General features: G+C 33.6%; 1 protein-coding gene across 2 annotated transcripts in view; it reads left to right on the plus strand.

Moving 5' to 3' along the window:
• Positions 1-23,878, plus strand: part of ATAD2B (ATPase family AAA domain containing 2B) — a 154,043-nt gene that overhangs the window by 90,948 nt on the left and 39,217 nt on the right. The window contains exons 19-22 of one of the 2 annotated variants that reach the window (XM_007183456.3): positions 6,826-7,011; positions 16,634-16,769; positions 18,807-19,003; positions 22,560-22,719. In XM_007183456.3, the coding sequence (XP_007183518.2) occupies positions 6,826-7,011; positions 16,634-16,769; positions 18,807-19,003; positions 22,560-22,719 (679 nt within the window). The remainder of the gene's footprint in view (positions 1-6,825; positions 7,012-16,633; positions 16,770-18,806; positions 19,004-22,559; positions 22,720-23,878) is intronic. The other variant, XM_007183457.3, reaches the window with a different exon arrangement.

Below are 23,878 nucleotides of genomic sequence, written 5' to 3' on the forward strand. Positions count from 1 at the left end.
AACTTTCAAGTATCTTTTGACCCAGGAATTTTACATTAAAAAACATTTCCTGAAGATATATTAGCTATAAGTATTCACTGCTGAATGTACAAGGTTATTCATCAAAGCATTGTGTGTAGAATTACCAAACAAAATAAGACAAAAAGAAACAAACTAAATGTCCTTTTTATGGTGGACTGGCTAAAATAAAGTATAGTAACAAAGGAATACTAGGAAGTCGTTAACAAGAATGAGGTAGATTTACATAGGCTGATATGGAAAGGTGAAGGAGATATTAGTGAAAAAGCAAGTTGTAAGTCAATCTAAGTATGATCTTCTTCATGTAAAAAAAAACCTTAAAAATATATGTTAATGTTTATATATAAGTAGAAATTTTATCCAAGAATACCCCCAAAAAACTTAATAATCGTTGTTTTGGCTTGGGGGAAGGAATTTGGAGGATTTGGGGAATGGACAAACTTTGTCATTTTAGTTTACACTCTGCTCTATGGTTTAGAATTTTTTGTTTCTTTTTACATGTATACTTGACAGTATCAAACAAACTGAAAGATAAAATCACTTTGAAAGAGGAACATTCTGTCTATAGTTGTTCCTTATGGCTAATGTGTGTGTATATTCACAAACACAATACTGGCTTAATGTTAGGTAAGGAAATATGAAGCACTGTAGTAAACTATATGTTGATCTTTTTGGAATCCTGGGATTTTTTTTTCTCTGAATCCTACTTGGCATCATTGGGCTAAATTTGAATTCTGACTGCATGTTCTTTGGTCTCTTTCACATATCTTGGCTTTTACTACTTTTCTGTCATGTTGGTGAGGAGGGTGGAGAGAAGTGTCACTTGGTGGTGGGAAGCAACAAAAACCCTCCATTTATTGTTTTGGTTGTGTTACATTGCATCTAGTATGTCAAGACATCTCATCTTCTCTGCTTTCACCTTTGAGCTTCTGGGTTGGAAGTAGGGCTTATTCTTGAGTGACCACCACCTGGATGTCTAATCTAACGAGGCACTGAGTCAGAATTTTGTAGTCATGGTAGCTGAAGCTCAGACTTTCCCTGAACTCTGACCAGAGACCACGTAAACTGTCACGGTTAATCCCTGATTGTTTGTATTTTAAGTGCATACTTAAAATTATTTATTATAATATAATATAACATAATACTGTCTTTTCTGGAAAATTCTTCAAAAAGAGGCTATTATATAATGAAACTGAGGAATTTTTTCTTAATTTGTAGAGATTGGCAAGCCTGGGTATAAGTAGGTATAAAAGTCCCAGAGAAGAGAGCGCCTAAGTCAGGTGCTGAAATGCTGGAAAGATAAAAAACCCCTTCTCTCTACCCTTCAGTTCTATATTCCCTTTCTTTTCTTCCCTTTTGCTTTACTTCTCTTTGTAGCTAGTCCTTCTATAGGTAGAATCATCTCTAAATAGATGTGGAATATAAGGGTTTGGTCTGTGGCAAGTTATTCTTCTGTGATTTTCTTTTCCCCTGCCTCTAAGATATGTAATATGAATTAAGTTGGGTTATTTAATAGTGTAACATGAACACGAAAGGTAGTTTTAAAGGAAAGAAGTCTTAAATCACCTTTAAAGATCTGTATTTATGTGTGTGATAAGATGGAAAGGGGGGAAGGGCCCTACTTCATATTTCTTTATACCATGGAGACCATGTTTAATTCTATGCCATTCTTTAAAGCATCCACACACAAGCAGATATATGACAAAACTTCTGTTTCTTCTTCTGAATGCCCCAGCTATTGATTAATATTATCAGTTGCATGAAAAATGGTAGAGGAGTTAGTGACTGCTGTAGGGTTTTCTTGTTGTTTCTTTCTTACTTTCTTTTTTTTTTCAATCTTTATTTATTTATTTGACTGCGCCGGGTCTTTAGTTGTGGCACGCGGGATCTTTGTTGCTGCGTGCAGGATCTTTTAGTTGTGGCATGTGAACTCTAAGTTGTGGCATGTGGGATCTAGTTCCCTGACCAGGGGTTGAACCTGGGCCCCCTGCACTGGGAGCACAGAGTCTTAGCCACTGGACCACCAGGGAAGTCCCTCATTGTTTCTTAAAATTTAATGAGCATGAGAATCTCCTGGGGGTGCTTATTAAAATTTCTGATTCCCTGGCTCCACACCCAGAGATTCTGATTCATGAAATTTGGGATAAGCCCAGAAATCTGCACTTCAAACATGCATCCCAGTTGTTACTATTCTAGGTTTTCAGTAAATCACACTTTGAAATATAGTACTTCAGCTGATCACTGGACAGTAGTTCGACATTTATAACTGAAACAATTGCCAGAGTTCATAAAGTAGCTCTGTGTGTGTATGTGTGTGAGCATGTGTGTATGTATGTTACTGAGCATTTCATAGTCTTCCAAAGGCTCTGGAAGGAGAATGGAAACTGATGTAGCCTGGAAGATTTATGGTTGTCCCAGTAAGTTCACAAGTAATTATTGAACCCTACAACAAGGTCAGAGATGTTAGTGTCTGTAGTAAAAGACTTACTGTATTAATACTCTTAAAAAAAAAAATAGCAACAACTGTGAGTCCCCTTACTGACATTTTCATATGTATTTTTTCCCTCTTGTATTATTTCTACTGCTGGTTTAGGAAAAAAGGGATTGATGAGTGTGTTATATTTAATCTTTTTCATTAATACAGAGGTATGATTGAATTGATAAATTTAAATATGGTCTGTTCAAAGCTTTGGAGTTTGGGTACTATATGGTGTTATGAGTAATTTCACATGGTCAGTAAGGTATTTTGGGGGGTGAAAACTTTAGTATTTTTTGTTCCCTAGAAAGAAATTGTATCTGGAAATTCTCAGGGGAAATGTGTTTTGGTTATGTGGCATTAAGGAATTAATATACTTACCTATGTGTATACTTTGGATGCTCTTGGTTTGTGAAAAAGGATTTCTGGGTTTCTCCATAACAGTCTGTGTGTACTTTGGATACTGTTGTGTTTGTGCACGTGGGTACACATCTGTGTTTTACCATAGCACATTTTTTTTTTTGAATTGTAAGCAAATTAAATTATCCTGGCCCAAATTGTATCACATTTACTGACATTATTGACGTTTTTAGCAATGAAAATGTCAGAAAAGGAATTTGGGTGTTTTTAATTTTCAAGAAATGTTGATTTGTATTAAATCCATTGTTCAGAAACTCTAGTATAGTTGTGTTTTAAAACAGGCTGATTTTATATGCTTGTAAAGAAATTGAGCTTTTTATTTCTTGAATCCTGAATCTTCAGATCCCAGACAGTGCCTTCTTTTCACAGAGATGCTCAGTAAATCTTAGGTCAATAGAACATAAATGGAGTAAGTGACAAATATAATAAAGTTATCAGTAATGGAGACATATGATTTATTTTAACAGTTTTGATAGCATGGTTTAAGGAGTTAAACTTATTTAAATAGTGCTTTTTAATTTTTATAAAAATTGAGAACAAATTTAGCCCCCAAGATTTTTCTTTTACCTGTGTTTTATAATTTTAATACTGTAACGTGACCAAGACAAATTCTGGAAATTTATTGATGACAAAAAGTTGTTTTTCTCATATAGCCCCTTTTAGGAAAGTGAAAGCTGTACTGGCTTGGAGGTTTCTGCTTCATGCACCTCTGTATTTAAAATTATTCCAGTTTTCAGTTTTTAATGAAAATGGCTGTATTATGGGCTGTATATTCTTCATTTTTTAAAGATACAGTGAATTTTCATGCACTGAACATTTTAATTTGGCATCTAACGTACTGATTTGAAATTTAGCTTTTGAGATAAGGACGCTTATAAATATAGGTGCAGTTTATATTGTTAGTGCTTCCTTGCATGGATACTTCTAATTTCAGTGGCCTGATTTTTGCCTTTCATATCATTAATATTCAGAGAAAGTAGTTTTTGATATTTTTTAAATAAAGAAACTTAAAAAAAATTATATAAGGGACTATGATGTCTGGGACAAGAAGAGGCCAGAAATACATTGTTTAAAGAATCAAAATGAACATTCACATACACTGGTGTACGTTCATTTTATTTGTGCAAGAGTGCTGGTCATGTCAGAGGTATTTTGAAACGGTTGGTTCAGTAATTTGGCCTACTGTCTTTTTTTCTCTATAACAGTTTTTCTGTTTTCTACTACACCTTGCACATCCACCAATCCAAGACACCCTGTAGGTGAGTATTTTTCTAGTTATCAAATGGCATCACTTGTTCCCAAGACAGTTGCCGCTTCACTAAAACTAGGCTTTATTTTTCTACTATGAGATATCTGGTTAATTGATTTCACAGAGTGTATCTTATTCCATAACTTCAAAAATTACCAGCAAACTGCTGAGGAGCCGATTTTACATTATAGAAAAATCACAATAGGTTTAAACTTTTTTCTGAATTTTTAAATACTATTCTCAGACTCTATTCTTTCTGAAATTTCATTTCAAAAACAGGAGAATTAGGATAGCTTGGCTATTTAAAGAAAATATGAAAGTTTATTTTAATATTCTGAGATAACATGGGGTAAGGAATTAAAAAAGGAAACTTGTTTTAGTAGTATTTTTAAATTTTTCTGGAAATTAAGGATGTTTTTCCTTTAAAGGCTTCAGAGAAAATTTCGAAAATATTCCCTGGCTGTTGGTATTGCATATAGTTAGATTAATTCTCAGTCCATGTAATTATATATTCATGGACCAGAAAGGCAGAGCCTTTTTATTTTTCTATATTTGTCTTAGACTTTTTTCCTGATTTTTTTCCCCCTCTAGGTTTTCAAATATAATTTTAAAAAGTTTACTTATAAAGATACTTTCCTAAAGTCTTTGGAAATAAAAAGGTTACTAGAGTATCATTATTATGTTCAGTTTGCTAATTTTGCGAGGTTTGGATGAGAAAAGGAAAGAAAAAAAAAAAACCATATGTATCTAGTTCAGCCTTGCACATAAGTTTAAAACACCTACAGTATTGCATTGTTTAACTTCTGGCTTTGTAAAGTTTTTTATTTATTATCACTTAACCTTCTGTTGCTTTGCCCATACTCTTTGATATTTGCTAGCAGCTAGATGTTCTCAACATATATAGAAAACCTAACCTACAAATACTAGACTGCAAGGCAGTATTTCATTTTTTAAAAAAGGCATGTTGTCTCGTCTCTCCCTGGGCATGTGGTAACTTGCATGGCTGAATTAGGGTAGGTAGTTTTGTGAGGTTTCTCAGTAAGCTGTGTAGTTTGTTAGTCTTTTTCATATAATCACCTTTCTCTCCCTGCTGACTTCCCCTAGTTTTATCAGCAACAGGTGTTGGTCACTGTCTTCCACATACCATGCCTGATTTGGGTGGCATGTAATAAAAAAAAAATTTTTTTTTTTTTTTTTTGGAATCAAATGCCTCTCTTGCCTTTGTGCTCCTGTGTGGTTCCTTCCTTTTGCCAATATTTATGCTTGTTTTTCTCTTATGAATCTTCTACATGAACTTTGGAAAACAGTAATCCTTGGATTTTCAAGATCCAGGATAAGAGGGTGCGTGTTTGCAGAAAAGGTCAAAATTTGAGAGTCCTGAAGGAGTTGTACTGTACAACTGTTCTGGATTGGTGGATATGCAAATATTAAAGGAAGGGAAGGAGCAAATGTTACTTTTGATGTGAGTGATCATAACATCTACATTTCCGATTTGGGGGAAAATTTTATTTGAGTATCTTTCATCTGGCTTATTATTAAATTGGCAGTACATTTTATTTTACACAGGAGATTTAAAGCTATATAAAATATAGTATTTAAAAAAATTCATGCAAGTGGTAGACTTACTCATTGAAGAAAAGTAATCCTTTTGAATTTTAGGAATGTTTCTGATAATCCTAATCATTTAAATTATTTGATTCTTATTTCTGTATCTTGTACATTATATAGGTTAATTGAAATGTGTTTAAGAGAAAATAGTAGAGAATTTTAGAAGTAGAGTTCTCAAATTAAATTGAAGAAAGATAGACATTTTTAACATTCTTACGCTCGTTAAAAGCATTTAAGAGATGTCATAATAATCTGTGAGAATTTGTTGATGGGCTGTTGAGCTGTTGTTGACTTTTATGTAAAGGGCAGTAGTTCTGTTTGGCAACTTATTAATAGCCAACCTGGTCTTTATTGGCATGTGTTGGCAGGTTGTGACTGAAGCTATGGTTAAGACTCTTTTTAACACCTGAGGGAACTTTATTTTCTATTTTCTGAAGTGGGAGTATCTCATAGCTTTTAGCTAATTTATTTATTTTTCTTTAGAGATTAAGGGTATTTTGTGACTATTTTTTAGAAGATTGAATTAAGGTAATGGGAGGTAAATAAGTGGTTCAGCAGATAGTTCATTAATTTTAAGCTCTAGGGTGGTTCATCTTGGTTAAAATATTTATTTAATTCATATGTTGAGTGATTTTAGCCAATGTGCACGAACATGTAAACTATGTCTCTTTTTCTTCTTTGTGCTTCCTGATAATCACTCTTAAGTGGGTGACATATAGGTACATGCTTATCTCTTTATTTGCAGCATATTTTATAGTGATGTTTTGCTTTATTTATATGATAGATAAGTGGAACAATTTGATGCCTTTATACTATTAATATATACTGAATAGGAATAATAAAATAACAAAAAAATACTCCTTTTCTTAGGTGGGGTAAGGGTAGATAGAAGCTGTATGTATGGCTTGTGCATCATATCTTGAACAGCTTAAATACCGGGGCTGAAAGTAATTATAGTAACAGGCCTGACACATTTAATGTATTTGGGGGTTACTGTGTAGACTTCAGAATAATATCTATTTGAATTTTTAATGCCAGTTCTTTCCTTAATTAGATTTTTCGTGAAGCTCGAAGAACAGTACCTAGTATTGTTTACATGCCTCACATTGGTGATTGGTGGGAAGCTGTCAGTGAAACTGTGAGAGCAACTTTTCTGACTTTGCTACAAGATATACCGTCATTTTCACCCATATTTTTATTGTCTACCTCTGAAACCATGTACAGTGAACTGCCTGAAGAGGTAAGAACTCATTAAATATTTATCTTTTCTTATTATATGGTTTTAAAATAGATGACCTTGTAAATTTGACACATTTTAGTTATTATAAAATCAGTACTGTCAAGGTTCATGCCTTGGTTGTACCACTTATTAGCCATGTGACTTAAGTTAGTTAACATTTTAAGTTTCAGTTTCTTTTTTTTGGTATGTATTTTGATATATTTCTCGGTGATGTGAATTTTGAGATAATTCATGCTTAGACTGGACCTCGACATATATAGTACCTACTAAGAAGATCTTAGCTGTATCATCATCAATGCCATTATAATTATCCTTCTCGTTCTTATCACCTGTTAGATTATTTGGTGAGATTTGACCTTTCAGCTCTTTCATTGGTAGCATCATGTTAAGCTGAAGATTATTATGACTGTGCATATTTTTCAAATCTGATATTTAGCGTTTGAATTCAAATCCAACTCAATAGTAGAGTATAAGATAAAAATCACAGTTGTTTCAGAAAAAAATTAGATCAACTCATGTGAATGAAATTGATTTTTAAGAAATTATTTTAACATTCTGAGCTTACTAGGTTTTGAAATAATCTCCTTTCGAAATGCTTAGAAATATTTTGCCCAGGCAACACAGTTCTTATAAAAAATTTACATGTTTCAAATGCTATAATATAAATCTTGATTATGTAGAATTTTGTGATTCAGATTTTTTTTTTTTACCAAGTTCTTTTGTTCTGTTTTAGCTCTTATCTATCTTGTTGCTAAACTGTATTTGTACAACTTACTACTCTTGTAAGAATTATATTAAATGTAGACTAGTTCATTTTTTGTTATTCAGAATCTGATATTATTTCGAGACCATTAATCAAAATATTTTTTATCAAAAATATATTTTTTATCACAGGGAGCAATGAAGTTTAGTGGAAAGATGTATGTAGTAAGAGAAAAACCTTGGTATGGACTTACTTGTCTTTTGATTTTGGATAAATATTTGAACCTAGAGTAGCTTCAGTTTCCTCACCTATAAAACGTGGATAATAACAGACAGGCTTGTTGGTGTGAGACAATATATGTGAGTTTATTTTGGAAGCTACAGAGCTATAATATGTTTGGTATTATATTAGTATTATAAAGTAAGAATGCACTCGAAATTGATTTAGGAGAGTGGACTGAACCTGGACATAACCTAGGAGCCACTTTTAAAAATTAGATCCTCACTGTCAACTAGTTTTATTATAACTTTATAAAAAATAAAGAAAATTGGGATAATTAAGGGCTCTAGTTAGGAATATATACTTACCTGAAGTTTCCTTATATTGTTTGAAAAATTTGTAAATAAAAGTCTTACTGAACCTATCTTCTTGATACACAACAATTTAAATTTTGCCTATTCTTGTTGTCTATTTGCATATGTGATTTTATTGTTGGTTTAGTTTTTTAAAAAACTAACATTGCATCTATATATTTTCAATGTTGCTATATTGTTATAATTTTTAGTGGATTCAAAAAGCCTACTGGTGAGTAGGCTTTTTTCATTATTTGTTTACCAATAACATTAATTAATAGCTAAAATATTAAAAATTTACTAACATTGAATCCTGAAATTTCAGGTCCCCCCCCCCCCCACTTTGTCTTCTGTATTCTTTGCCCTTATTATAGCAAATAGCTACTAAAGCTATCATGGATATTCACATTGTGGGTGAAGATTATGGGGTTTTTCTTAGACTACTGATTACATAACATTTTATACTAATTGTCCTTAGGAAAGCCTCCTCTGCCCACAAGGCTTTCATTTTAATTTCAGCTTTGCCATTAGTATATTGCTTTGTTTAGGTCACAGACTGAAATAGTAGTGAATAATACTTAGCGCGTACTGATAAATATTTGGTAAATGAATGAAAAGCATGGAGAGTTGCAGACTGAGTAACTGTAGGTTAGCAAGGTGCCAGATCTATGGAAGAAGACATGAAGTAGACAGTGGGTAGCAAAAACTAAGTGATTCTAAAAGAAAGAAAGAAATAGCCAGTTACTATAGTGTATTTAAGAAAATACAATGATGAGTTAAAATAACAGTAAGATACAGATTTTAACCTATCAAATAGGCCAAAAAAAAAAAAAAAGTTGGATAAACTCTCTCCAGGACAGTTCATAGTAATAGATTTAAATATGTCTATTCGTTTTAGCTCAGCAATACCATTTATAGGTAAGTAGATTTTCATAGATAAAAAAGATACAACACAGACAACACAGAAAGTATCATGGCCTTTCTTCATGGACAAACATAAAGATACAGCACAGGCAACACAAAAAGTACAAGAGTACTTATCATAGCCTTTCTTCATCGATTGGAAACTAAATGTCCTAGAGTAGGGGATTGATTTTAGTGGATTCCTTCCATGAAATACAATGAGACCATTAAAAATATTGATATAGAAGACATTTAATGTCATGAAAAGATGTTTGAATGTATTGCTAATAATTGCAGATATTAAATCAATATATATGGCATTACCTGGGTTTATATAGAAATAATTATATGTTATATAGTCATATATAAAAAACTATGTATATGTAACTATTAATAGAAATGTTAATAGTAATTATCTCTGGGTCTTAAGATTATAGTTATTTTTGTTACCTGTTTTCTAAATCTTCTGTAATAAGTGCTGCTGTTCTCATCAGAAAATAAACTCATTCAGAGATGAAAAGAAAAGGTTCTCCACTCAATTTTTAAAAATGACACCAAACAAAAAAAATTAGTCATCATGGGACTAATATTAGGGATACAAAAATGTTTTCTTTTTGTGGGACAGAGTGCCAATCTCATCTTTTGGAGCCCTTTTAAAATTCTCTTATAAATGTGTCTTTGTATAGCTCTCCCTTTTCTAATCCCAAAGTAAGACAATGCATTAGGATATTGAGAAAAACATTAGAACTTCTATTCACTTTTATTTTTCATATTATCTTAAAAATGTGTGTGTATGTTTCATAATAGAAATAGTAATATTAGTAGAATAGTACATTTAAGTAAGTATGTATATACTGGAGGGAGTATTTTTTTTTTAATTAATTAATGAATTTATTTTTGGCTGCATTGGGTCTTCATTGCTGTGCGCCGGCTTTTCTCTAGTTGCAGAGAACGGAGGCTACTCTTCGTTGCGGTGCACGGGCTTCTCATTGCGGTGGCTTCTCTTGTTGCGGAGCACAGGCTGTAGGCGCGCGGGCTTAAGTAGTTGTGGTGCACAGGCTTAGTTGCTCTGCGGCATGTGGAATCTTCCTGGAGCAGGGCTCAAACCCGTGTCCCCTGCATAGGCAGGCGGATTCTTAACCACTGTGCTACCAGGGAAGTCCTTTTTTTTAAAGTATCATTTATTGAGTTTGATATGCACAAGTGTCAAGTCTGGAGGTAGTATTTTCAGATTTTTTTACTGATTAGGTGTTTCATCAAAAAAAAAAAAAACCATTGGAAATCATTGTTCTAGACCAGCTGTTATCAAAGTGTGGCCCAAGGACCCTTGTGGGCCCCACGAGACTTTCAGAGGTTTGTCACATTCCTCTTTTTTGCAACTATGTATCTTCTTGAATATGGGTTTTCTTCATGTATACGAATCAGAGCAACATTACTATAACAGATTGAATGCAGAGGCAGAAAATGAGAATCCAGTTGTCTTTTATTAAGCCAGACATAAGAGAGATTTGAAGAAATGTAAAACAGTGCCACTTTTCTCACTAAATTTTTAAAAAATATATATATAATGTTTTATATTTTGGAAAAATATGTCTTTCAAAAGAATATATATATATTTTATATTTATTTTATTGAAGTATAGTTGATTTAGTGTTATGTTAATTTCTGCTGTACAGCAAAGTGATTCAGTTATACATATATACGTTCTTTTTCATATTCTTTTCCATTATGCTTTATCACAGGATATCAAATATAGTTCCCTGTTCTATACAGTAGGACCTTGTTGTTTATACATTCTTTTATTAAAAAATTAATTTAAAAAAATTAATTAATTAATTAATTTTTGGCTGCATTTGGTCTTCGTTGCTGCGCACGGGCCCTCTCTAGTTGCAGCGAGCAGGGGCCACTCTTCGCTGCAATGCGCAGGCTTCTCATTGCAGTGGCCTCTCCTGTTGCAGAGCACGGGCTCCAGGAGTGTGGGCTTCAGTAGTTGTGGCACGCGGGCTCTAGAGCGCAGGCTCAGCAGTTGTGGTGCATGGGCTTAGTTGCTCTGCAGCCTGTGGAGTCTTCCCGGACCAGGGCTCGAACCCGTGTCCCCTGCATTGGCAGGTGGACTCTCAATCACTGTGCCACCAGGGAACCCCTATACATTCTATATGTAATAGTTTGCATCTACTAATCCCAAACTCCCAATCCAACCCTCTCCCTCGGTAATCACAAGTCTGTTCTCTATGTCTATGATTCTATTTCTGTTTCGTAGATAAGTTCATTAGAAGAATATATTTTTTAATGTTAACATTAAATGTAATAGGTTTTAAATGAATACATAATTTGGAAGGTTCTTAGTTTTAATTTTTAGTACATAAATATTGACAGATATAATCTAGATAAGCAAAAGCTCTTTTGGGTTCTTGAGTAATTTTTAAGAGTTTAATAAAGTGTGGAGACCAAAACATTTGAGACTCTCTGACCTAGACCACAAGTTCTTTGAGAGGAGGGGACTGTCTTACTGCCCTTCGCTTCCTGACACAGTGGAATAGGTTAGTAAATGTTTGTTGCACGAAAAAAGAAACTGTTTAATCATCACAAAGGCTTTAAGTAACTCCTGCCTAGCCTCATGCGTCTTTTTTTTTTTTTTTGCAACATTCTAGTGTAAGTAAATTTACTTCTGTGGACCCTGAAGACCTTTTCTGAGAATTTGGAGAATTTTAATTGCTATATATGAGAATTGCAAGTTATTTCTCTTCCGGAGAATTAGAAAAAAGAATCAAAGGTTGAGCATAGTAAAGAGACTTTTAAACAAGGAAGCAGATAAAAGTGGAAATATTTGCAGGAAGGAAAGCAGACTTTGGAATTGCACTTAAATTTCTGAAGAGATTCACAGTATGTACTTTGGCATTAAATTATGGGCAGGCTCAGAATGGTATAATTCAGTATATTAGAAGTGAATTTTAAAGAAATATCTCCTCAGCTACACTGATGAAAGTAAAGATTACATATAGTATTTTGTCTTCTCAGTATTTCATGTCATTTTGTGTCTCTCAGTTTATGGTGGGATCTGGGAGGTAAAAATCAGTAACTTAAGTAGAAACATCAAGTAGGGACATTGAAAACTCAGATAAATGATCATGTATACAAGAGAAATATCTTAGTATTAAATTTTTGGTTGTAAAACAATTTTATGATTTCTTAAAATTTAAGAGGAAGGTGATCCTCCCAAATTTTTTTTTAAATTAAAAATGGTATAGTAAATGAACATGAATTATTACTATTTTAAGGTATGTTAAATACTAATGTTTATATTAAAAATAAATAAATAAATTAAAAAAAAAAAGACCTAAAACTATAAAACCCTTAGGAAAAAACATAGGGGAAAAGCTCCATGACATTGGATTCGTCAGTGATTTCTTGGATAAGACACCAAAAGTACAGGTAACAGAAAAAATAGATAAATTGGACTTCATCAAAAATAAAACTATTAATAGATTGAAAAGACAATACACTGAATGGGAGAAAATATTTGCAAATCATATATCTGATAAGGGGTTGATACCCAGAGTATATAAAGAACTCCTACAACTCAGCAACAGAGAAAACCCCAAACAGCTAGTTCAAAAATGGGCAAAGTACTTACATAGATTTTCTCCAAAGATGATACTCAAATGGCAATAAAGCACATGAAAAGATGCTGAACATCACTAATCATTATGGAAATACAAATCAAAGCCACAATGAGATACCACTTTATACCCAATAGGATGGCTACTGTCATAAAAAGAGAAAATAACAAGTGTTGGTTAGGATGTGAGGGAATTGGATCCCTTCTGCATTGCTGATGGAAACATAAAATTGTGCAGCCTCCGTTGAAAATAAATGGTTTGGTGTGGTGATTTCTTAAAGGATTAAACAAAGTTACCATATGATCCAGCAATTGTACTTCTGGGTATATACCCAAAAGAAGTGAAAGCAGGGATTCAAACAGATGTTTGTATACCCATGTTCTTAGCAGCATTATTCACAGTAGCCAAAAGGTAGAAATCAACAGATGAATGGATAAACATAATGTGGCATATACATACAGTGTAACATTATTTAGCTTTAAAAAAGAAGGAAATTTTGACACATTCTACAACAAGAGTAACTACAGCATGGGTAAATCTTAGGACATTATACTAAGTGAAATAAGCCAGTCGCAAAAGGACAAATATTGTATGATCCCTCTTTACAGGGTTCCTACAGTAGTCAGATTCGTAGAGATAGAAAGTAGAATGGTGGTTGACAGGACCTGGGGAAAGGGAGAGTGTAGGGAGTTAATGTTTAATGGGTAGAGTTTCAGTTGGGGAGGATGAAAAAGTTTTGAAGGTAGATAGGTAGTGATGACTGCACGACCATGTGAATACACTTAATGCAACAGGCTGTACAACTTAAAAATGTTAAAATGGCAAATTTTGTTATGACCATTTTACCACAGATTTAAAAAGAAAACTACAATTTAAAAATGGGCTAAAGGGTTGAATAGGCATTTTATCAAAGAGTATATATATTCTTAGGGTAATAAGCATGAGAAAAGATTCTCAATATCATTAGTCATTCAGGAATGAGATACCACTGCACACCCAACTAGGATAGCTATAATCACAAAGACAGACAACACCAAGTGTTGACAAGAATGTAGGAAACTTGAATCCTTGTGTATTGCTGGTGGAATTGTAAAATGGTATAGCCACTTTGGAAAAGTTGGCAGTTCTTAAAGTGTTAGACGTAAACTTATAATATGACTCAACATTTCCACTCCTAGGTAACTACTCCAGAGAAATATAAACATACGTTCACACAAAAACTTGTACGCCAGTGTTCCTACTAGTATTATTCATCATGGTGGAAATAACCCAAGTATTTATTAATTGGTGATTGGCAAAACAAAATGTCGTATATATACGTAGAGTGAAATGTTATTCAGCAATAAGTGGAGTGAACTACTGATACATTTTCCAGTGTGGGTGAGCCTCAATATATTACGCTAAAAGTGAGAGAAACTAGACACAAAAGACTACCAATTCTATGATATGCAATTTCTAGAAGAGACAAATTTCTAGACACAGAAACCAAATCATTGGTTGTCAGCTGGGAGTGTAAGTGTGGATGGACTGCAAATGGGCACAAGGGAACTTTTTGGAGGTAATGGAAATATTCTAAAACTGACCTGTGATGGTTGCACAGCTGAATTAATTTACTAAAAATTATTGAACTTAAAACAAGTTTAATGAGAGATAGTAGAAGGTATGTCTAAGTTTATCTGGGAAAGTCAGAGAAAGCATCACCCAGAAAGCACTGGCTTGAGTAGAGAGTTAAAAAAAAAAAACCCAAAAAAACAGTTTAGGAAAGAGTGAGTAGCATCTATAAAGACTGTTGTGAACCAGTGTGAAAGAGAACATGATTCGTTGAGGGAATTATATAAGGTTTGTCTTGTTGCAGTATGAAGTTTGAGGCTGGGAATGTCAGAAGATAGTGAATTTAAAGAAAAACAAGCTGTTGGTAATAATCAGAAAAGCTGATATCAGGGGGATTATTGTAGACTTGCTCTTGGTATGCTTTTACATTTACCAGGTTCAACACAATGTTGAAAAATGATCAGAAGGAAGAGTATTTAAAACAAATTAAATGTTTTACTACCCTTGAACAAAATCCTGGTACTTCTAGGGTATTGTGTTCTGTTTATTTTTCAAGACCCAGTTAATGTTAGCATTTTCTGCTATATCTTATCTAATGCCTCTTCACCCATGCCCCTTGCAGGGTCTCCTCTGTTTCACTACCTCTGTTATAACACTTCTGGCATGGTATCATAATGCTTTCTTATGAGACTGAAGAGACTTGACAGCAGGAAGTAAGCCTATTTTCTTCAGGTTTTTGACTGCAGTGTTTGGCATGATATTTGACACATGATGGATGGTCAGTGGTAAATTTGCTTGCCAGAACTTTGAAGGGGGAAGGCCAGCAAAATATAGATCGAAGAATTGGAGGGGTTTTTACATGAAGGTAGTCTTCAAAGAAAATATCGGAAGGTCACAAGGTGAAATTTTATGTAAACTCTTTAAGGATTTGGTTTTGGGTTGACGTAAATAATTTCCCATCTAAATATTGAATTCTGGTGGCTACTTTTCATTGTCTCTTCTCTGTCTTAGGATTTTAGAGTTAGAAAAGACCTTCAGAGCTTATATAATCTAGTCTTCTCTATTTATTCACTTTGTGACCTCAAGCCAGTTACTTAAACCTTTCCAAGCCTAGGTTTTTTCATCTGTAAAATGAGGGACTCCCTACCTACCTCATTGTTACAAAGATAGATTAAAATAATATTTAAGTAATTCTTCATTTCACAGTCTGCAGTTCAATAAGTGGCTAGACATAACAAATTGAATGGACTATCCAAAGTCTACCAGAAATATGTACCTATATTTGGGCTAGGATCTGATGTTTTAAATTTTAATCCAGTATTTCCACACTGTCATGGTTGGTACTTCTTTCCATATTAGTGACCTTTCCCCTTTTTTATGTGCAGTTTCCAATTTGATGTGGGCTGGGTAACAAAATCACAAGCTTTATTCATTCAGTATATGCTTATTAAGCATTGCTAGGTGCCAGGCATGGTGGTTGGTATAGGAAAACAGATGAGTTCTGTTCTCAGGGAGTTTAGTATCTTGAAGAAGGAAACAGACCTAGGAAAACATGAATTAAATAAAGTGTATCGACAAATGTGGATGATGTAAAGAGGATTTAAACAGCATATCTTGCAAGGGGGACATCTGGTGTCAACGTCTTTATAGAGCAGGTGAACAAAGGAGAGGTGGCGATCACTAACTGGAAGGAGTTGAGGGATATGAGCATGACTGGCTTAATTTTGCTTGGGAGTTTTGCATGGAAGGTGGTGTCATTGTGGAGCATTCTTTGGTGAGATCGGAGGTATAGTTTTTCTGCAATGAACTCAGGATTCCAGAGGATACAGTAGAATAGACTTAGTAGGGAAAGAGCCCAGGAAGGGAAGTTGGTGGATAGGAAGTACACAGAAACAGCTTAAGATCAGGCAATGCTGTTAGCATCCTCTCAGCTCTCTATTGTAAATAAGTTGTAGATAATTACTTTTCAGCTCTTATGCAACAGCTCTTTGAGATTGTTGCCATCTGACTATTACAATCAACTATCCTTTTTTATATTATAGTATAATTTATTAATGACTTGAGCAACTGGATCATTCTTTCATTCTTGTTTATTCCATGAGGTTGAACCTCTCAACAGCATAGCCTAAGACTAGGTTAACCTTAACCGCGCATGAATGTTCAATGAACATTGAAAATGGTACCGAAGTTGAAGAAATTATAATTTGGTATAATATGTAAGCTTTTAATTCTCTAAATATTTAATGTCTTTGTGTGTGTGTGTATGTGTGTAGGTTAAATGTATCTTTAGAATACAGTACGAAGAGGTCTTGTATATTCAAAGGCCTATTGAAGAGGACAGAAGAAAGTTTTTCCAAGAACTGATTCTCAATCAGGCCTCAATGGCTCCACCACGAAGGAAACACACTGGTAAAGTTCCTAAAGCCTTTAGGAAAATGGGTGGGTTGGAGTTAAGAGATACCCTATCTTGCAGTCATCTTTTTAAAAAACCCATTTCTTTGTGGAAATGAAGACAGTTTTTCAGGTTCTGTTTAACTTTAGATGAACACATGTGGAAGTGGCCATTGTGTTTACCTGACTTGAGGAGATTGGGAAGTACAGCCTCATTGTTAAAGCTTTACTAATGAGTGACTGTTTATGAAGTAGTCTCCTTATCACTTCAATCCAGATGCTCTGGGTAGATTTCACATTCTGAGGCTCAAAAAAAGGTCTTTGGTTCTGCTGTGTTTTAGTCACTTTAAGTACTAAGGACTCAAACTGTCAGGTTGTGAACAACAGGTGTTGTGCTGATTGCTTTCTGGGCCAGGGTGGTTTTGTTGGGCCAAGAACTGGTTAGAACATTTGCCTTTTCTGGTTTATTTTATTTATTGATTGATTTTTCAAATATTTATTGAGCACCTATTATGTTAGATATATTATGCTAGGCACTTGGAAATCTATCATGGCTTTCTTTAAGCATTAGAGTTTTCTTGGATTTGGGCCTAATAGCATTAAGAGGGGCCTCAAAATTAGATTTTCAGTCCCCTGACTTAAGTAAGGACTGCATGCTAAGTCATTCAAAAGAGAGTTTCTTTTCTTAAAACTAAAGGTGCAAAAAGATAAGATCCCCTTGCCTAATCTTTCATCCTCTTCTAGAAAATAGCAGTCCTGTTTGTTAAAAAAAATTTTAAGCCTCTTTCTTTTCGTTCTGCTTTTTATGTTTCTCGTAGCTGTTCTTATAGGATATTAAATACATTTCCCATCCCTGCCAACTCCTTGCTTTTTCATACTTCTTTGTTTTCCAGTGGTTATATTATCCAATACTTTGTTTTTCAGTGGCTATATTATCCAATACTTCAATAATTCTATTGTCCTTTAGTGGCTCCTTTTCACATTTTCTCAGTGCTTTTGAGATGAACATCTATCAAATGACTGTAGCTGTGGGGTTTTCCCCATAGAAACCTTGGAATATTCAACATGGAAGTTATACCTTCTGATTATTCGTTGTTGCCTTCTGTTAATCTAAATAACAGCATTTAAAATATTTCATTATTAAAATGATTCATTTTAATAAAGTATCTTGCATGTTCCTAGACATATTTCAGTCCCGTATATCTGAATTGGCTATGTTAAGGCTGAACATAATTCTTTTTCTTTTTGAGTTGCTCCTGTTGACTTTCATTTTTCATCTTAGGGGCTATTTAGAAATCGACGAGAATACTTAGGATTTTAATCCTGAGCTTCAGTGTGATATCAGGAAAATCTTTTAAGGAATTAGAGAGCATTATGGTTAGGCAAGTTAATACTTTACCTTCTAAGAAGATGTTTTGTTTGTTTTACAGTAGATAGTGAATACCATAGATTTTATATATAACACTTAAGCCTGGGTTTTCCATCTTCTTCATGCTTTGGGATTCTTTTTTTAGTTACTATTTTTTTTTTCCACTCCCTGCAGGTGCCATTTACTATCCCAACTGTGTTGTAGTAAGAATATGAGGGTAGGAGACTTGTCTAAAGTTAGAAGTCTTTGGGAATGGGAAGGATCAAAGAATTATTCCTTGCCCGTTTAAATTTCATGCATATAAGGCAACCTCATTTTGAGAAACATCTTTAAATAAGGTTGACTTCAGCAAATCAGTATACAAGTACTTCGCCTTAAGATACTTACATTGATTTGAAATTTTTTTCTTAAAGTTGTATGTAAATAATATCTCAGAATCAAATTATTTAAAATCGTATCATTTGTGCTTTAAAGACGTCCTGTTGTAAGTTATTTTGTAAAAGTAAAGCTATTCCCTAATGTACTTTTGGTTTCCATTCAAATTTTTACCTGCTGAATTCACATGGTTCACATGTATTTGGAATTCTCCTTTTCTTAAAAAAACATTTTGAGAGAGTGCCAGAAAAGTAATTGAGGTCCTGACCCTGCCATGTTGGAATCTTAACATTTTCTTCTACTTTCTTTAGGTCTTTGTGCTATGGAAGTTCTTCCACTTGCACTACCTTCTCCACCTCGTCAATTATCAGAATCAGAAAAAATTCGGATGGAGGACCAGGAGGAAAATACTTTAAGAGAGTTGCGGTTGTTTCTCAGGGATGTAACCAAGAGGCTGGCCACAGATAAACGCTTTAACATCTTCAGCAAACCGGTGGATATTGAAGAGGTCTTGTTTCAGTAGTGTGCAAACAGTGAAGTTGAACTGGCTAAAAGAAAAAAATGTTGACATCTTTTTTTGGAAGGAAAAAAACAAAGGCATGGATGAATATTACCCCTAGCCTGTAAAATTTTAATCCATGTGATAACTACCGATGTCATCAGCAAACATCTGGTGACTTTTGGATGAAATTAATGACAATTTGTATATGTCCTCTTGATTAGTATTGATCTTTGTGATCTCTTACTCTTCAATTTAAGAAGAGGATTAAAAGTTACTTTAGTGAAATGTCCATACTAGACTATTTTTATTCCAGGATAAATCCTGCTTTCCAAAAGAATATTGGTATTAACCAATCAATACCAATTAAAATTGGCATTTCCCAAATTGTGTATACCTTACTGAAAGAGGTAGCTGAGAAACCTGAAATTTGTCTTTCATATTTTGGAAATGTCTGTGACTAAGATGCTGTATGAGGTTATAAGCACAGCCTATTATTTTTCTCTCCAAGACATGTTTTTTCTCCAAGAATTTTCTCCGCTCCGAGTGGAAAATTTCTCACTTTCTACGTGTATTGTTTTGTGTCCTTGTGGGAGCATGGTTTGTGATGATGAGAAAAGAAATTTTCCATTTGGAATCTACTATAATACTGTAGAATAAATTTTATTTTGTTTTGTTTTATCCTGGGATAATATAGTGTGTGGATGCACATAATGCAGTCTTTACTGGCATTCTTCTTATAGTTCAGACTCCATGTTTGAACAGCTTTGGTGTTTTTAGTTTTAATTTTTTTCTTCATCTTTTTTTAAATTTGAATTATGAAGTGATGCAGAGTTTAATGTTGTGTCCTCGTTGTGAAATCTGTACTCTTGGATCTGAGCAGATTCCTTTGGAACCATTACCTCATCTATGCCTGTGGGCTAGCATTATGTTTTTTCCCCTTGGAAAACCTGAAAATATCTATTCCCCCCACCTCCCCCTTTTGGGAATAAAGGGACTATGTTTAATTTTATTTGTATGTTTATCCACAATACATAGTTTTAGCCATTTGATCCTTTCAGCAACCCCACAAGGTCATTATTATGTTGCAGTTGAAGAAACTGAGGCTTATTGGCAAGTGACGCAGCCAACACTCAATGTTTCTTCAAATTCGAAGTCCACATTCTTTATATCACGGCTGTCATCTTTTTCTGCTGGAATGACAGGACTTGCCTATTTGCTCTTGCAATTAATACATATTTTATATTTGTGAAGCATATTTTTTCCCTCATGGTATTTTCAGAAAGTCTTAAAACTATCAGCCCACTTTAAAGATTGTTATAAATGTTTATTTTTATTTCAAATTGGGTATGGGAACTCTGACACTTAATTGATAAGAACTTGCCCCCAAGTCAGCCTCCTGTGCTGGGAGTGTACCAGTTTTGCCTTTGTCCAGGAAAACTTTTTCTGTCTAACCAGAAGAGATTGTCAGATTTCAAATGCCATCTGTGATAGAGTGAAAGTTTTATAAGTGATGGTAAGGCAGTGGAAGGGGATAGAAGATGTTGGTCAGTTAAAACTTTAATTTTAGGGTTATGTTTTCTCTTTTTCCTTTTTTTTTTTTTGCTTTCTCAGGTTCATTTTGCTGCTGCTTCTTTGTTTACTTTTAAGGCTGAAAACTTAGGGGTCTCTGGGACAGATAGAGAGGGGAGACTAAGATAACATTTTGATAACCTAAAACACAAAAACTTGTATTAAAATAATGAATTTGAAATGTCTAAAAACTTTATCAAATTCCAAAGCAAATGGCAGAGGAAACAAAAGTTTAGAAAATAAGCGTTGAATTTAAAATTAAGCATAGGTGCTAAAATTTTATGGTCTTTAGTAATATAAATTTTTATAGTGCAAAAGTTTATAAAATGTTTTCCATGTGTACACAATACGTCAATTGTCAGAGCCAAGGATCCAACTAATAGCTTCTGAACTGTTCCTTGTTGAGTATAGCTCCACTATCTCCCCTATAAGGAGATTGGCGGGCTTTTTAGCTCCTAGAGAATGAAAAATAAATTAAAACATGCACACACACCTACCTAAAAATTTAAAAACATATAAATAATATGTATGTGTATATATATGCATATGTTTTTGTATATGCATATATGTGTATTTATTCATATGAATATATATTCAATATGTAAATTTAAAAAAAGGCATCAGTGAACTGCACTGGTAGTCCAGTGGTTAAGACTCCATGCTCGCAATGCAGGGGGCATGAGTTTGATCCCTGGCTGGGGAAGATCCCACATGCCGAGGCCAAAAAAAAAAAAAAAAATCCCCAAAAAGCATCAGTGCCATCTGCAATGGAGAAAACTAGCCTTTAGTTTCATAGAACAGAAATTACCCTATTCCCAGAATTTGGCCCCGGACTAATTAGACATTTCTAAGACTGTGTTTATGTCAGACCTAATTACTTGATTGGAGATTTGTATTAAGGAAGACAATACAGTCATACACACCTTGGAGATATTGTGGGTTCAGTTCTAGACCACTGCAGTAAAGTGAATATTGCAATAAAGTGAGTCACACGAATTCTTTGGTTTCCCAGTGTATATAAAAGTTATGTTTACACTACACTGTAGTCTTCTTTAAGTATGCAATGGTATTATATCTACAAAAAATGTACATACCTTAATTAAAAAATACTTTATTGCTAAAAAATGCTAACCATCATCTGACAACACAGGGTTGCCACAAACCTTCAATTTCTTAAAAAATGCAATATCTGCAAAGCACAGTAAAGGCAAGTGCAATAAAACAAGGTATACCTATAGATATATAGGTTGGAAGAGCTTTCTTATTGGTCAAATGATATAAAACATACAACTTATTGGGCAGTCATGACCAATATCTCTATTTTGGGTTATCTCCCAGAAAATCACACTGAGCAAAATGTATTTTTTGCTTGTAGATTTGTTTATATTTAGGGACAAGGCCAGTAAATTTTTTCTAGTTATGAAAGCAATACTTACTTTTGTTATATAGTTGACTCAGAATGTTTGTAATGAATCCAAAGGAGCAGAAAACTCTTTCCATGAAACGATTCATCCTGGAAAACTGAAAAAGAGAGATAATTTTTTTGTTTAGAGATTTTAAAGAGATTTACCCGAGAACATCTCTAATAATAAGAAAAGAAAATCTGTGTTTCTTTTTATTTTCCTTAAAAAATTTTTTTCTTGAGGTAACATTTATTGATGCTTATTGGGTATTTTTACCGATACATTTTCTTCTCAGATGTATCCAAAGGATTTAAAAAAAAAAAAAAAAAGACAGCTGACACAGTTTGTTTCATATTTCAAGATGAGAGACTTTTCAGAGTTGATTTAGTTGTGACTTGAAACTGAAGCTTTTCATGGAAAGTATGACATAGTATCTTTAGTGGCATAAATTGCTCTATAATTTTATCCTTATCTATAATTATTTCCTAGATATCTAGATTTAATTTAAAAATAACTGTATGGTTTTATGTTTTTATGAGTAGATTATATGAAATATCAGAAGTAATTTTCATTAAAATATCCTGTTTTAGGTTTCAGATTATCTTGAAGTAATCAAGGAACCAATGGATTTATCAACAGTAATCACTAAGATTGATAAGCATAATTACCTGACTGCTAAGGATTTCCTGAAAGATATTGACCTCATCTGTAGCAATGCTTTAGAGTACAATCCAGATAAGGACCCAGGAGGTAAGGATGCACTGGGCAAGGTTGACTTTGGTGATCAATGAGAAGATAGTTTAAAATTTAAATAAAGCTTGCCTGTATTTCAGATAGATAAATTAATCTTAATGACATATTATTGTATTTAGAAACTTCTTGATGAGGAACTAATAATATACTTAAATATTTAATTATTAAATTCATTTGTTAAATTACTAAATGATATATTTAAATTAGAGGATTTTATTATTCTTTTAAAAAAATTTTATTGATGTATAGTTGATTTACAATGCTGTGTTTAATTTCTGCTGTACAGCAAAATGACTCAGTTATACATATATTCTTTTTCATATTCTTTTCCATTATGGTTTATCACAAGATGTTGAGTGTAGTTCCCTGTGCTATACAGTAGGACCTTGTTGTTTATCCATCCTATATATAATATTTGCTAATTCATTTATTAAATTATTAGATAATATATTTAGATTAGAGGATTTTATTATTCTAAGTATTATGTTCAGGGTTTAGTTTCTTGATTTACCTTTCACTTTTTATACTTAGATTCTTGTTTTTTTCAGGTAAGATGGAAAACTGAATAGTTGTGAATTTAAGATTTGTTTATTTAGTTAACATCACCAGTGCTGATAAACACTGGTAATTTCGAATTTGTGGAAACTTATTGTGGATAAGTTTACTTATCAAAAGACCTCCTTTAGGTAGATAGATGTTATCTGTTTTATAGACTGCATGTATTTTTATATAATTTTATTAGTTTACTCCTAATCCCACCCTGTACTCTAATCTGTAGTCCCAACTCTGTTAATGCCCTCCAGGGGAGACCTCCAGGAATAATCTGTAGTTAAACAAGATGAATTTATTGATACATTGTAATAAAGGAGAATGTATATCATGGGGAGCCATATAGGATTTGAGCTAGCATTAAGTGATTCTGGGGAGGGTTTAAGGAAGTAGGGCTTTGCAGTGGATTAGATGCTCTTAGGAAGTGGGAATAATTCGGGGACTAGGTATTTTAAGAACCTGGAAGGCAAGAAGAATGGAGCAGGGCTAAAGTTGTGATTGGTAAAGAAGCAGCAGTCATTCAGCTTACCCAGGATAGGACTATATTTGGTTATTTTTGTGGTTAGGACAGCGTTCATACTTTGTCTGTGTTCAGACATGATTATGG

Source organism: Balaenoptera acutorostrata, chromosome 12, assembly GCF_949987535.1.
Source record: "Balaenoptera acutorostrata chromosome 12, mBalAcu1.1, whole genome shotgun sequence".
Lineage (NCBI taxonomy): Eukaryota > Metazoa > Chordata > Mammalia > Artiodactyla > Balaenopteridae > Balaenoptera > Balaenoptera acutorostrata.